The 16,661-nt window shown below is 41.5% G+C and overlaps 1 protein-coding gene across 4 annotated transcripts in view; it reads right to left on the minus strand.

The window, feature by feature from the left end:
• LOC129711306 (triple functional domain protein) overlaps positions 1-16,661 on the minus strand; it is a 333,015-nt gene that overhangs the window by 200,176 nt on the left and 116,178 nt on the right. For all 4 annotated transcript variants that reach the window (XM_055658878.1, XM_055658886.1, XM_055658868.1 and 1 more), the window contains exons 6-7: positions 9,829-9,951; positions 638-829 (exon numbers count right to left, since the gene is read on the minus strand). In XM_055658878.1, the coding sequence (XP_055514853.1) occupies positions 638-829; positions 9,829-9,951 (315 nt within the window). The remainder of the gene's footprint in view (positions 1-637; positions 830-9,828; positions 9,952-16,661) is intronic.

A 16,661-nucleotide genomic window follows, 5' to 3' on the forward strand; every position in this document is an offset into this window, starting at 1 on the left:
ATTTCTCTAACAATATCGCAAAAAGAAAGAAACAAAATCTTCTCATGGTCAAAAAAGAAACACTGGAAAATCAGAAAATACAGGAATCAGATCTTTTGATTCTATAACTTCTATATATCATATTTCAAACATTTCGGCATTTTATGGAAAAAAAATCAGAATCTGTTGCGGTATCAATTTTTTAAAGGACCATTTTTGAGATATATTGGTTAATGGATGAGATCTTTGCAAGGAAGTAATTCTCTATTGTAGCCACTGAAGTAGACTGCAAGAAGAAATTATTTGAGACAGTTTTAAGAATAGAACAATTTACATGGAGTTACATTTGACCTGAAAACTATCAGGTATAGAAATAGGTCAAGAGAAGCTCAACATGCCAGGTGCACAATAATAGAGAACCAATATAAAAATGAAATATCCGAAGTACTGGCGACAGATTTTCCATATCAAAAGCAATCACATAAGCAATGACAATGAACATTTACTGAAATTCAAAAAAACCTACAGATTCTAGAAATGTATAACTCAAACCGCAGTAAATACTCAGTAGGTTAGGCAGCGCAGGTGGGAGGAGAAACTGGCTTTCTCTTCCCAGTCCAGTCAGTACTGACCTGCTGAGTAATGAACAATTACTGACCTGTTCAGCTTTCTGATGGAAAACAGCAGACATGTCAAGCAAGGTACTTCGCTCATCTAGCGCTGCTGCAAATGCCTTCCACTCCAGATCCAGCTGATTGGCAATCTGCTTGATTTGCTGAGATGCATAATGGCTAGATTCCAATAAACGATTGGCCACCGACATGATGCGATTGATATTTACATATACATTCTGTGGAAAAACAGATAGAAAAAACAACTGTTGGTCTTGACAAATAACATATTGGGTTTCTCAGGATTTGCCACAAGCCCAGTTTGGCAACAACATCCTTTACGACTCAGAGTGCATCATTGGTCACAATATATGATGCCACTTTTGATGATGAACACAGAAGAACGTCTCCTGTTAAGATTCTGTGCCCTTGTTCTATCCATCTCTCCCTCACCTTGTCGGCTGCTGAAAACTAACTTGTTTTCCTCTATTTCCAAGTTTTGACAGAAGGTCCTGCACATGTAGTATTAACTGTTTTTCCATCCAGATGCTGCCCAACCTTCTGAGTTCTTGCAGTGTTTTTTGTTCCAACTAAGTCGTGGGTTTAAGAGATGTAGCCAACAAAGTCTGGGTGGCTTAATAAAATATTTTTGGGGCACACACTGCTGCCATGGGTGTGACAGTAATGGAAATAGTAAATATTCATCAATTGGCTACTTTGTCCTGCATCTGTTGAGCAACTAGCTTCAGCCGAGTGAAAAGTATTCAATCTTACTCCCACTGTCTGCCTTGTAGATGACGACAGGATTTTGGGGAATAGTCACCTTTTACCTGCTTTAGTAACCACAGCATCTATGAAGCAGCTCCAGTTAATATTAGAGTCAACGATGAACCCCCCCGCAAATCTTGATGGTTGGAGATTATTATATCACTGAATAAATAGATGCCGTAACTCCTTTTGTGATGGTCCTTGGCTGCCATATATTTAGCAAATTGTGAATGACCACTTCCAGCACATGCCCAAATGTAGTCTATGTCATGCTGACTACATGCATGGATTGTTCAGAAGTTACAAATGTAATTGAACCATGATTTAAAAAATCCCCAATTTCAACCTTAGGTATCCATGCAGAGAAGATGAAGCTTCTCAAGATAGTTCAACACTGGACAACCTGTTATAGCCTGGGGTTCAGTCTGAAGAAGGGTCTCGCCCAGAAAGGTCACCCATTCCTTCTCCCCAGAGATGCTGCCTGACCCGCTCAGTTACTCCAGCATTTTTTGTCTACCTTCGGGGTTGAGCCAATAATCTCTAACAATCAGAAAGTGATGGAAGGTGTCATTGGCATTGTTCGATATACGCTTCTGCTATGTACAACTCATAACAGTGGAGAGTTTCGCCCTTGTTTTCCATAAATTTAAATCTCATCAAGGTACTTTGATGGCATACTTGATTAAAAGTTGCATTAAAGTTACGAGCTGTACCTCTCAGCTTATTTCCAGTGACTAAGTTATTTTGTCCATATAGAACAAAACTTGTAATCAAGTCCTCGTATGAGGAGCAGGGTAGTACTGGCAAAGCTCAAACTGAGCGTCAGTGAGCAAGCAAATGCCACTTGCCGTACATAACAATGACAATGGCATAGTCCATCACTTTGCTGATTATTGCTAGGCTTATAGGGTATTAATTAGATTGATCATATTTGTCCATCATTATTTTGAACTGGATTAGCGTGGGCTAATTTTCCACATTGTCCAGTAGATGCCAGTATAGTAGCTACACTGGAACTGCTGCTTGGTTAGATACACAGCTAAATCCGGAGCAAAAGTCTCCAACATCACACAAAAACCTAAAATAAGAACATTCTGGTATAGACTCAACAGATCAAGCTGAATTTCTGAAGTGAGAAATAGAGTTCATGCTTTGTGAATGACCTTTCAGAAGAACAAAAAGTTAGGAAAAAGGCAAATATGTTGCAGCGAAGGAGCATGGGAAAGCTCCAGAGAACAAAAGAGAAAATCTGTGAAATACTGGAGACAGAGAGAAAAGCGACAACACAGATTTGGTGTCAGCCGATGGAGAGAAGAAGGCATGGTCATTTGATTGAATGTGGTGCATATAGAGGAAAAATAGAGGGAAGAAAAGAGAGAAAAATAGCTGGAACTGTGAGGACAGAACATGACACTTGCTGAAGACTTGAAATAATAGTGAATGCTGGAAAACACTACAGCAAAGGCAGCATCTGCGGCAAGCAAAATATTGAGTTAAATTTACAGATTGATGAATTGTGATAGTTTTCACACAAAATAGAGAGGCTGGGTGATTGTTGAATTCAGTGTTAAGTTCAGAGGGCTTTACAGTGGCTGGACTAAGGTTGCGATGTTGTACCTCCAGCTTGTTTTCTGCTTTGTTATAACAGTGCACAAAGCCAAAGAAAGAAGGATTAGATTGGCAATGGAATGTAACATGACAGGCAATTGGAAGCTCAGGTCACCTGTACAAACTGAATGAAAGTTGATTGTGGCAGAAATTATGACGACCTTCTGGACGTAGAAAAAGAAAAGAGATCTAAGGAAAAGAGAAGACATCTAGAAGTAATGACGTGGACGGACTCATTATGTTGTGTGTGTTTTAATGTACGCGTTTAATGTCTCTCTGTGTGTCTTGTGTGGGGGGTGGTGTGGGGGGGTAAGGGGGAAACCGTTTAGGTCGCCTCCTCCACGGAGAGGCGACTTTTTCCATGTCGCCTCCCCCGTGGCCTAACATCGAGGATCGGTGCGGCCTTCCCCGGAGATGCGCCCAGGGCTTCAGCTGCGAGCGCAGCGTGGACTCTCGTCGCGGAGCGGGTGAGCCCTCGCCGGAGGGGAGCACTCCATTCGCTGGCCCGCAGCAGCCTGAAGCCGTAGTCAGCAGAGCTCCAGCTGGCGGCGTCCTAGGCCTGGGATCCCTCGTTGGGGACCCGGGAGGAGCAGAGTTCCGACTGCCGGCCCGCGGCCAACTTCTACCGTGGGCGCGGCGGGGACTTACCATCAGAAGTGGGGTCCCTCGCTGGGGTCCCCTGGAGAAGAGTTCCGACTGTCGGCCCTGCGGTCTGCGGTGCTTCCGGCTGCAGCGCGGTGGGGTCTTTAGATCTTCGACCGCCGGCCTGCGGCCTACACCAACCTGAAGCCAGGGTCTCCGGTGGGGGAAGCACCGATTCTGGACTTACCGGGACTTTACCTGTCTACTCATCTGGACGCCCGCAGCGGCGGCTGCGGAGGGTTGAGGTCCCGAGCACGGGGTAAAGTGGAGGAGGACTGGCCAAATTTCGTGCCTTCCACCAGTGATAAATGCTGTGGTGAATGTTTGTGTTAAATTTTTATTGTGTTTTGATGTGTTCTTTTTTCATTGTACCGCTGCTGGCAAATTCATTTCACATGCACTTTATGTGCAAGCGATGAATAAAACTGATATTGATTGATATTGATATATTGATGCAAAACAAAAAAACTGTGGAGAATGGAATTGAGGTCTTTCTGAAACCAGGGTGTAAATATGGGGATCTGTGAGTTTCAAGTTTATAATTGGTCTTTCTGAAACCAGGGTGTAAATATGGGGAACCGTGAGTTTGAAGTTTATATTTGGTCAAGAACCTATCTCCAGAGGTAGAGACAGAATAATTCAAAAAAAAGTATGAGAGCATGGTAGAAAATGGCAGCCAAGGAAATTACATCTTTAATTTTTAAATGCATGCAGGAAGCAGCTCCAAAATACAGTGCCCTCCATAATGTTTGAGAAGAAGACCCATCATTTATTTATTTGCATCTGTACTCCACAATTTGAGACTTGCTTGGGACATATTCTAGTCGATATCGCTCAGTGCATCCTGCAGCATGGCCTCTGTATGGTCAGACCACTGCTTTATGTCCCTCGTCCCAGCTGCTTCCCTTACTATCCGTTGTTTATACTCCGGCTGCAGGAAAATGGCAGCATGGTCAGATTAGGAAAATCCTTCCTTTAGGAAAGAGGGAAACGGCCTTGTAGCCTTTCCTGAATGGGGTGTAGCAGTGGTCCAAAATTCTTTCCCCTCTGGTGACACAAGTGGTGTGTTGGCAGAAGGTAGGCATGACCTTTTTGAGATTTGCCTTATTAAAATCTCCAGTTCTATCTTGATAGAAGTATATAAAATTATGAGAGGCATAGATAGGATGGACAGTCAGAACATAATTCCCATATTGGAAATGTCCAACACTAGCGGGCATAACTATAGGTGAGATTGGGAAAGTTTGATAGAGAAGTACAGGAAAATTGATTTTACATAGAGAGTGGTGGGGGGCTGGAATGCATTGCCAGTGGTGGTTGTGGAGGCAAGTATGATGGTGGCATTTAAGAGACTTTTAGATAGGAACATGGAAGTGCAGAGAATAGAAGAATATGGATCATTTACAGACAGAAGAGATCAGTATAAGTATCACGTTCAGCACAAACATTGTGGACTGAAGGGCCCATTCCTGACTGGTACTGTTCTATGGTCTATCTCAGTTTTTTTAACACAAATGAGCGAATCTCCACAATTCTCTGGGATAAAACTTTTCAAAGAATCACCATGCACTATGTGAGGAAATTTCAGTCCTAAATGTCTAATCCTTCACTTATGACTGTAACCACTATTACCATTATTTGATGTCAGAGCCACATCACCTGGTCCAGGTCAGATGCATCTCCCTGGCCCTACACTCACTCCTGCAACATCTGTATTTAAGGTTGAAAATTTGATCAGAAAGAAAAAAGAACTATATGTAAGGTTCAGAATTCATTCATTCATTCATCATCGTTGAAAACATTAACGATTCAGAAGGATTAAATCAGACAGGGCCTTTGAAGAATATAAATAAAGCTGGGAAGAAATTGAGCAGGGCAATAGGATGGTCACAAGAGGCCATGAAATATCGTTGGCAATTTGGATTAAAGAGAATCTTGGAGTAAGAGGATTTAGGCGTGGTATTAATGAGTACTTTCAGCGCCAGGATTCATCACGGGTAAGGACATGGAAGATCGTGAGATCAGTGTGGGGAATACTAATGAGTAAGAGGTTTTTACAGATAAAGGAATGGGTAATAGGTATCTTGAAGGGAATTAATATGGATAATCTCCCAGGACCTAACAATATCTATCCCAGGTTATTGAGAGAGGCAAGAGAGATTGCTGGGGCTTTGACAAAGATCTTGTATCTTCTCTAACCAGGCCAAGGTCATGGAGAGCTGGAGAGTAACCAAATTTGGTTCTTTGTTCAAGAGCGGAAATAGGTGTAATGCAGGAAATTACAGGCCGCTGAACCTCACATCAGGGGTAGGGAAGCCACTGGTATTTAGAAGGATGCAAGGGGATCTTATAGAAACATATAAAATTCTTAAGGGATCGGACAAGCTAAATGCAGGAAACATTTTCCTGATGTTGGGGGAGTCCAGAACCAGGGGCCACAGTTTAAGAATAAAGGGTAGGCCCAGATAGATGTGAATTTATGGAATTCTCTGCCTCAGAAGGAAGTGGAGGCCGATTCACTGGATAAATTCAAAAGAGAGTTAGACAGAGTTATTAGGGCTAGAGGAATCAAGGGATATGGGGAGAAGGCAGGAACAGGGTACTGATTGTGGATGATCAGCCATGATCACATTGAATGGTGGTGCCTGCTCGAAGGGCCAAATGGCCTACTCCTGCACCTATCTTCTGTGTTTCTATAAGATGATTCGTTCGGAGAGGATTTACTCAAATATGAACGAAAATGGCCTAATTGGGGTTTTGTCCGCGACAGGTCATGTCTTGCTGAGTTTTCTGAGGAAGTGACAAAATTTGACGAAGGTAGGGCAGTAGAAAATAAAGGGAAAGTATATAGTTTATGGCAGAACCCTTAACAGCACTGATGTAAAAGTAGATAGTGGTACAGAATGCAGACGGTATATTTGCCTTTGTCAGTTAGGATATTGAAGAAAAAAATCAGCAAGACATCTTGCAGCCTTATAAAATTTTGGGTGTACACAAAAATGCTGGAGAAACTCAGCGGGTGCAGCAGCATCTATGGAGCGAAGGAAATAGGCAACGTTTCGGGCCGAAACCCTTCTTCAGACTGAGATTTTGGTTAGGCCACATTTGGAATATTATGTACAGATACGGTCACACCATTATAGGATGAGGGTGGCTTTGGAGAGATTGCATAAGCGATTTGCCAAGATGCTACCTGGATTAGAGGGTATTAGCTATATGCAAAGATTGGATTGTCCTCTTTGGAATGTCGGGTTCTGTGTGGTGACCTGATGAAAGAACTAATTTTATAAAATTAGGTTTATTGGAATGAATATGGCGCCTGTCGGAACCTACTCTCTGGGGTTTAAATGTCAAAGGCTAGAGCACATATCATTTTAAGGTATGAGGGGCAAAATTTAGATGAAGTGCAAGCAAGTTCTTTTACACAGAGAATGGTGTGTGCCTGGAACATGCTACCAGGGATGGTGATGGAAGCAGAAATGGCATTCAGAGGCTTTGGGACAGGCACATAAATATGCAGGAAATGGAGGAATATGGATCATGTGCAGGCAGAATGGATTAGTTTAATTTGACATCATGTTGGTGCCTGTAGTTGTGTTTAATGTTTTAAGTAAGGACACTGACATCAGACTATTTATTAACTATCACCCTGTCTTCAACACCATCATTCCAACCAAATTTACCTCCAAACACTTAGATTTTGGAGTCACCACCTTCCCCCTGCAACTGGAACTGCAATTCCTGAAAATACAGACCACAATCAATAAGGATAGGCGATAAAACATCCTCTACAATAACTCAACACCGGTGACTCACAAGATGCCTACTCAGCTCCACTATACTCCCTGTACACTCGTGACTGTGGCCACATTCAACTCTAATTCCATTTTCAGATGACACCACAGTTGCGGGACAGATCTCAAACAACGAGATGAAGTTCAGGAAGAAGATAGAGAACTTAGTAGCTTGGTGTCAAAACAACCACCCCTCTCCCTCAACATCAACAACATTTTGGAGCTTGGCATCAACTTTTGGAAGTAGACGTCTCTGTCTGGAGCAGCAGTGATGATCAGGAGCTTTAACTGCCTCAGTGTAAATATCACCAAGAATTAGTCCACTCACAAAAACACTATGGCTAAGCAAACACACTACCTCGTCAGAAAGCTGAGGAAATTCAGCATGTCTCCAATTAATTGTGCCAATTTCCACAGAGCCACCAATGAAAGCATCCAATTTGAATGCATCACAACTTGGTTTAACAACTGCTCTTCCCAAGACCACAAGCACTGTAGGAAGTTGTGAACGCAGCCCAGCCCATCATGCAATCCAGCCACATGATCGTCAACTCCATCTACACTTCACACTACCTCAGAAAAACAGCCAACATAATCAAGATCTACTTACATCTCAATCATTTGCTTTTCTCCCATCTCCTGGTGGGCAGAAGCTTCAAAAGCTTGAAAGCAAATACCAATATATCCAAAAAAAGTTTTTTTGAAGCATCTTTGCATACTCACCACTTCCCACATTCTCTTAGTTTCATGTCACCTGCACTTGCAAATATTATACTTAGTTCCTTTAGTGAAATTGTTAATATAGAACGTGAAAAGATGTCTGAAGAAGTGTCTCGACCCGAAACATCACCCATTCAACGAAGCAGGAGCAGATCGCCTCGGCTGTGGGAGTCACGATCATCCCGTCAACGGAGGGCTCGAGGCCGCCGACCGCGGGGGAGCAAAGGGAAGAGATTGAACTTTTTTTCGCCTTCCATCACAGAGAGGAATGTGGAGGAGTCTCTGTGATGGATGTTTATGTTAAAATGTGTTTTGTCTGTTCCGTTGCTTTTTATTTGTATGACTGACTTGGCAAGTTAAATTCCTCGTATGTTGCAAAACATACTTGGCAAATAAAGTATTATTGTGATTGTGATGTGAAAAGGTGCCAACAAAAACGACTCTAATCCATCTACCTCAGTGATCATGAGCTTTGAACTTGCCCAATCTACTGAGGATCTCTGCTAAAGCCAATCAATTAAAAAATATATAGCAGGAAACAAAAAGCAGAGATTATATATTTTACCATTAGAACGAGTGAAGATAACATATCTCTTAAAAATAATTTCTATTCTTTTAAAATTATGGAAATTTAAAATGTTATCTGAATGGCTATCTCCATAATCACAAAATTGCATTTTACAAGGCTACACGGCGTACAAACAGAATAACTTGGAACACCATACATGCGCTTTTATTCAACAATATCTATTTCAAGAATAGTGTGACCTAGTTCATAGTTCAAGTTGTAGTTCAAGTGAAAATCAATAACTATATACGGAGTATTCAACAAAGACTGAAACCTCATGCCCTTCAGAGCAGCAGGGAACCACTGACAGCAACACCTAGGTTGCTTTTACACATGGGTGGCATTAAGTGGTAACACCTTTGTCATCATTGCAATTGTAACTGCCAGGTCATTAATTAATCAACGCATATAATTTGTGGAGTATAAAAAAATGAAATTCAAGGTCAAACATACTGGGCTCAATTCATCAAAACTGATTAATTAATCAACTGGGCAGGCATTTTTTACTTTTACACAGGATTTTGTACTAAATTCCATGAAATTCTACTACATGCAATGCAATCTGCAGCCAATGTATTATGAAGTTTGCATATTAAGTTTCAACGCTGGTGTATATCATTGTAGAGGCAATGTCGTGGCAAATGGGATCTCAGGGAGGAATGAAAGTCAAGAAAAGAATAAAGAGGTTTAGCGAAATCCCAAAAGGTTAATGATATTTCGTCATGAAGGACATTAAAGATGGAAAATGTTACTTAAGCTTTAAAGGAATCAAAGGATGTGTCACTAAAATGGGCCAGAAGAGGATCAGCCATGATTTTATTTAATGGTGACACGGGACAGCTTTGGTTAGCAATTGTATGTTTTATTTTCAAGAAGGAACTGCAGATGCTGGAAAATCAAAGGTAGACAAAAATGCTGGAGAAACTCAGCGGGTGCGGCAGTATCTATGGAGCAAAGGAAATAGGCAACGTTTCGGGCCAAAACCCTTCTTCAGGTATGTTTTATTTTGATGTAAAAACCTATTTTGAGAGAATCCAAGCAATAACAAACCATGTATTAATCAATAGTGAACCCATTGAATAATTGTTTATTGTTGCTGAATAATTACCTTTTTGCCCCATAATGTAATTGCACTTACCATGCAGTTCATTGCAAAGTGATTGTGTTGTGTCTGAAGTTCCACAGCATGTTGATGAGTAGCTCCAATCTCTGTATAGCTATTCAAGAAGAGCCCTTTGTTGTGAGAAATCCAATCAAACATCTGCAATAAAAAGAGATTTATTAAACACTTTGAATCTCAATCAGCTTTATGAAACAATTCATTGTGATTGAATTAATTATTTCATTTTATTACACACCTGTGATCAAAAATAAAAAAGGTAAAGCATGCAGTACACAGTGGTTGAAGTTAACACACACTACACCTCCTATCAGCTTTATTTGGTCCTCTAAAAATAGAAGTATGAAATGTTTCTTGTTTCTATTGAAACATGTAATTCCACCATGGAGCTGCAGAAATCAATCAACCATTTGAACATTTAAAGATATACCAGCATCTCGCAAACAGTTTTTAAAAAGCATACCTCTTTATTAAATACATAGAAAGAATTGGTGATACAACGTATTTGCCATTGAATCGATGGCAAAACTAAGTACATTAAATTCATATAACCATATAACCATATAACAATTACAGCACGGAAACAGGCCATCTCGGCCCTACAAGTCCGTGCCGAACAAATTTTTTTCCCCTTAGTCCCACCTGCCTGCACTCATACCATAACCCTCCATTCCCTTCTCATCCATATGCCTATCCAATTTATTTTTAAATGATACCAATGAACCTGCCTCCACCACTTGCACTGGGAGCTCATTCCACACAGCTACCACTCTCTGCGTAAAGATGTTCCCCCTCATATTACCCCTAAACTTCTGTCTATCCCTCTCATCATTTTAAAGACCTCTATCAGGTCCCCCCTTAACCTTCTGCGCTCCAGAGAATAAAGACCTAACTTATTCAACCTATCTCTGTAACTTAGTTGTTGAAACCCGGGCAACATTCTAGTAAATCTCCTCTGTACTCTCTCTATTTTGTTGACATCCTTCCTATAATTGGGCGACCAAAATTGTACACCATACTCCAGATTTGGTCTCACCAATGCCTTGTACAATTTTAACATTACATCCCAGCTTCTATACTCAATGCTCTGATTTATAAAGGCTAGCATACCAAAAGCTTTCTTTACCACCCTATCTATATGAGATTCCACCTTCAAGGAACTATGCACGGTTATACCCAGATCCCTCTGTTCAACTGTATTCTTCAATTCCCTACCATTTACCATGTACGTCCTATTTTGATTTGTCCTGCCAAGGTGTAGCACCTCACATTTATCAGCATTAAACTCCATCTGCCATCTTTCAGCCCATTTTTTCAAATGGCCTAAATCACTTTGTAGACTTTGGAAATCCTCTTCATTATCCACAACACCTGGTATCATCTGCATACTTACTAATCCAATTTACCACACCATCATCCAGATCATTGATGTACATGACAAACAACAAAGGACCCAACACAGATCCCTGAGGCACCCCACTAGTCACCTGCCTCCAACCCGATAAACAGCCATCCACCATTACCCTCTGGCTTCTCCCATTCAGCCACTGTTGAATCCATCTTGCTATTCCTGCATTTATACCCAACAGTTGAACCTTCTTAACCAACCTTCCATGAGGAACCTTGTCAAAGGCCTTACTAAAGTCCATATAGACAACATCCACTGCTTCACCCTCGTCAATTTCCCTGGTAACCTCTTCAAAAAATTCAAGAAGATTAGTCAAACATGACCTTCCAGGCACAAATCCATGTTGACTGTTCCTAATCAGACCCTGTTTATCTAGATGCTTATATATATTATCTCTAAGTATCTTTTCCATTAATTTGCCCACCACTGAAGTCAAACTAACAGGTCTATAATTGCTAGGTTTACTCTTAGAACCCCTTTTAAACAATGGAACAACATGCGCAGTACGCCAATCCTCGGGGACTATTCCCGTTTCTAATGACATTTGAAATATTTCTGTCATAGCCCCGGCTATTTCTACACTAACTTCCCTCAATGTCCTAGGGAATATCCTGTCAGGACCTGGAGACTTATCCACTTTTATATTTTTCAAAAGTGTCAGTACTTCTTTTACTTTGAACCTCATAGTATCCATAGCTACTCTACTAGTTTCCCTTACCTCACATAATTCAATATCCTTCTCCTTGGTGAATACCGAAGAAAAAAAATTGTTCAATATCTCCCCATCTCTTTTGGCTCTGCAGATAGCTGTCCACTCTGTCTTTCCAATGGACCAATTTTATCCCTCGTTATCCTTTTGCTATTAATATAGCTGTAGAAACCCTTTTGATTTACTTTCACCTTACTTGCCAAAGCAACCTCATATCTTCTTTTAGCTTTTCTAACATGCAAAACATTACTTGTTTAGACAGATAACAAATAAGAAAATAACCACTGCAAATTCTTATAAGTGCATCTGCTGCTATTCTTAACCATTAGGCAGTCACTGCAATTATACAGTACAATGACAATCTCTTAGAACATGTGGTGAAGCATTCTGGGAAGTCAAATAGGGGCAGGCCACATACATTATTGGCGCTAAGGAATGGTGATGACGAGATAAAAGTAAAGGTCCAAGTTCATTTTAAAATTTCCTGAAAGTATTAAAAAAAGTCACCAGAATGGTTAAGAAGGCATATGGAAAACATGCCTTCATAGCTGGGGCTTGACTTGGCCTCCACAGCCTTCTGTGACAAAGAATTCCACAGATTCACCACCCTCTGACTAAAGAAATTTCTCACCTCCTTCCTAAAAGAACATCCTTTAATTCTGAGGCTATGACCTCTTGTCCTAAACTCTCCCACTAATGGAACCATCCTCTCCAAATCCACTCTATCCAAGCCTTTCAATATTCTGTATGTTTCAATGAAGTCCCCCCTCATTCTTCTAAACTCCAGCAAGTACAGGCCCAGTGCTGACAAACGCTCATCATAGGTTAACCTACTCATTCCTGGAATCACTCTTTGTAAACTTCCGCTGGACCCTCACCGGAGCCAGCATATCCTTCCTCAGATATGATGTCCAAAATTGCTCATGATATTCCAAATGGGGGCTTACCAGTGCCTTAGAGCCTCAACATTACATCCCTGTTTTTCTGTACAAGCCCTCTTGAAATAAATGTTTGTTTTCTTTACTACCTATTCGACCTGCAGATTAACATTTTGGGAATCCTGCACCAGCACTTCCTTTGCACCTCCAATTTCTGGATTCTCTCCCCATTTAGGAAATAGTCTACGCCTTTATTCCTACTACCAAAATGCATGACTCCACACTTTGCTACACTATATTCCATCTGCCACTTCTCTGCCCACTCTCACAACCTGCCCAAGTCCTTCTGCTGAGTCCCTGCTTTCTCTACACCACCTGCCCTAACACCTATTGTAGTATCATCCGCAAACCTGGCCACAAAGCCTTTAATCTCCTCATCCAAATCATTAATATACAACGTGAAGAGTAGCGGCCCCAGCACCGACCCCTTCAGAACCACTAGTCGCTGGCCGTCAACAAGAAAAAGCCCCCTTTATTGCCACTCTTTGTCATCTGCCATCCAGCCAACCTGCCAACCTGCTATCCATGCTAGTATCTTCCCTTTGATACCGTGGGTTCTCATCTTAATTAGAAGCCTCAAGTGTGTCACCTTATCAAAGGCTTTCAGAAAATCTATGTAAAGGTCATCTACTGACTGTTCTTTGTCTGATCTGTTATTTACTTCTTAAAAAAAAACATGGCAATTAATCAGCAACAAACAAAGAGGGCATGGGCTTAAGCCGAGAGGAAGGAATATTAAATAGAATTAGAGAGGCAAGTTTTGTATTTACACATAGATATCTTGATATCTTGAACATGTTGCATGAGGTGGTGGTGAAACCAATACAGTGCCCGCATAATGTTTGGGACAAAGACCCATAATTTATTTATTTGCCATTGTACTCCACAATTTGAGATATGTAATAGAAAAAAATCACATGTGGTTAAAGTGCATTGTCAGATTTTATTAAAGGGTATTTTTATACATTTTGATTTCACCATGTAGAGATTACAGCTGTGTATATGCATAGTCCCCCCATTTCATAATGTTTGAGACACATGGCTGCACGGGTGTTTGTAATTGCTCATGGGTGTTTAAATGCCTCCTTAATGCAGATATCAGAGAGGTCTCAACACCTAGTCTCAGCATCTAGTCAGAAACACTCTTCAGGAGTCAGGTGTGGATTTGGCAATGACCACTGTCCGCAAAAGACTTCATCAACAGAAATACTGAGGCTACACTGCAAGATGCAAACCACTGGTTAGCCGCAAAAATAGGATGGTCAGGTTACGGTTTGCCAAGAAGTACTTAAAAGAGCAACCACAGTTCTGGAAAAAGGTCTTGAATTGTGGACAGATGAGAAGAAGATTAACATATCAGAGTGATGGAGGAGAGAAGGAACTGCCCAAGATCCAAAGCATACCACCTCATCTGTGAAACAAGATGGTGGGGGTGTTATGGCCTGGGCATGTATGGCTGCTGAAGGTCCTGGCTCACTTAACTTCATTGATGATACAACTGCTGATGGTAGTAGCATAATGAATTCTGAAGTCTATAGGCACATCCTATCTGCTCGTACAAACAAATGCCTCAAACCTCATTGTCGGTGGTTCAGTCTACAGCATACAATGATCCCAAACATACTGTTAAAGCAACAAAGGAATTTTTCAAAGCTAAAAGATAATCAATCTTAAATGGCCAAGGTCAATCACCTGATGTGAACCCAATTGAGCATGCCTTTTATATGCTGGAGAGAAAACTGAAGGGGACTAGCCCCCAAAACAAGCATAAGCTAAAGATGGCTGCAATACAGGCCTGGCAGAGCATCACCAGAGAAGACACCCAGCAACTGGTGATGTCCATGAATCGCAGACTTCAAGCAGTCATTGCATGCAAAGGATATGCAACAAAATACTAAAAATGACTACTTTCATTTACATGACATGGCTGTGTCCCAAATATTATGGTGCCCTGAAATGGGGGAACCATGTATAAACACTGCTGTAATTTCTACATGGTGAAACCAATATGTATAAAAATGGCCTTTATTAAAATCTGACAATGTGCACTTCAACTACAAGTGAATTTTTTTCTATAACAAATCACAAATTGTGGAGTACAGAGGCAAATAAATAAATGATGGGTCTTTATCCCAAACATTATGGAGGGCATTGTACATTTTGAGGTTTAAGAGCCATTTAAACAGACATTCAAAATAGGTAAGGAATAAAAGGATACAATCTAATGCAGGCAAACAGGATTAGTGTGCATGGGCAAAAAGATCAGCATGGACTGGTGGGCTGATGAGACTGTTTCTGTGTGTACAACTCTCATTGAATCATACGTTAACCCATGAATGAATGGGTTAACATATGCTGAGTGTTTGACGGCACTGGGCCTATACTCGCTGGAGTTTAGAAGGATGAGGGCGGATCTCGTTAAAACATACCGAATAGTGAAAGGCCTGAATAGAGGGGATGTCGAGAAGATGTTTGAATTTATCGTCTACCACCAGAGAAGATAGTTGTACCAGGTACTAAAACAACATTTAACAGACCATGTCATAGGAGCAGAATCTATTCCTTGGAGGGCAGGAGGCTGAGCGGTGATCTTACAGAGGTGTATAAAATCATGAGGAATAGATAGGGTAGTTGCACAGACTAGGGTATTCGAGATCCATAGGTTTAAGGTAAGGGGAGGAAAGAATTAATAGGAACCCGAGGGGTGACTTTGTCACTCAAAGGGTGGTGGGTGTATGGAATGAGCTGCTGGAGTAAGTAATTGCGACAAGGCTATCACAATGTTTAAGAAACATTTGGACATATACATGAATAGGACATGTGATGTGGGTCAAACACAGACAGGTGGGACTAGTGTGGATGGGACAAGTTGGTCGGTGTGGGCAAGTTGAACCAAAGGGCCTGTTTGCACGCTGTAAGATTTTATGTCTCTGATTAGGGCATTTGGCACATCAAGTCTGCTCCCGCGGTAGACACAAAGTGCTGGAGTAACTCAGCAGTTCTCAATTCCCCAACTCTGTGCATCTACCCGATCTATTCCTCTCAGCAGCAACATCTCTAGAGAAAAAGAATAGGTGACATTTCCAGATGGAACCCTTCTTCAGACAGTAACCTGCTGAGTTACTCCAGCATTTTGTGTCTATCTTCGGTATAAACCAGCCTGCAGTTCCTTCCCACACATTGAGTCTGATCCACTTCCAGCTCTTAGACTAAAATTCAAATTGAACCAAATGTTTCTCCCCCATGCGTTAGGGTGAGTTTGACGAGTATTATCCGTGACAATGTCATTCTTCAACCCAATTTACAGCCTTTATTTGTGTACGACGATTCCCTGTGGGTAAGTTGAAACTTTACTTTTGTTTATTAATCTGCAGAGTACCAAGTCACAGATAGACAACATAAGATGGAGTAACTCAGCGGGCCGGGCCAGGTTGCAGCTCTGGAGAGAAGGAATAGGTGATGTTTTGGGTCGAGACCCTTCTTATCCTTTTTTCCAGATATGCTGCCTGTCCCGCTGAGTTACTCCGGCTTTTGCTCTCTCCTCGTGGGTTTAAACCAGCATCTGCAATTCCTTCCCACATGCTTCAAGTCGCTGCAGGTGAGAATCGTAGCTTGTGTGTAAGCAAGTCGAGGCGGGTTACACTACAGGAGAGCCCGGTGTGGGGACTCGACCCAGTCGAGGGACAGCCGCTTCTTGCTCAGGCTTCAGGAAGCCAGTGCAATGGAGAGGTACGAGGCTGCCATGGTCCTTGGAGCACTCGGGAATGCCATGGGCTATTATAACGTTACGGGTCAC

This window comes from Leucoraja erinacea, chromosome 2, assembly GCF_028641065.1.
Source record: "Leucoraja erinacea ecotype New England chromosome 2, Leri_hhj_1, whole genome shotgun sequence".
Taxonomy (NCBI): domain Eukaryota; kingdom Metazoa; phylum Chordata; class Chondrichthyes; order Rajiformes; family Rajidae; genus Leucoraja; species Leucoraja erinaceus.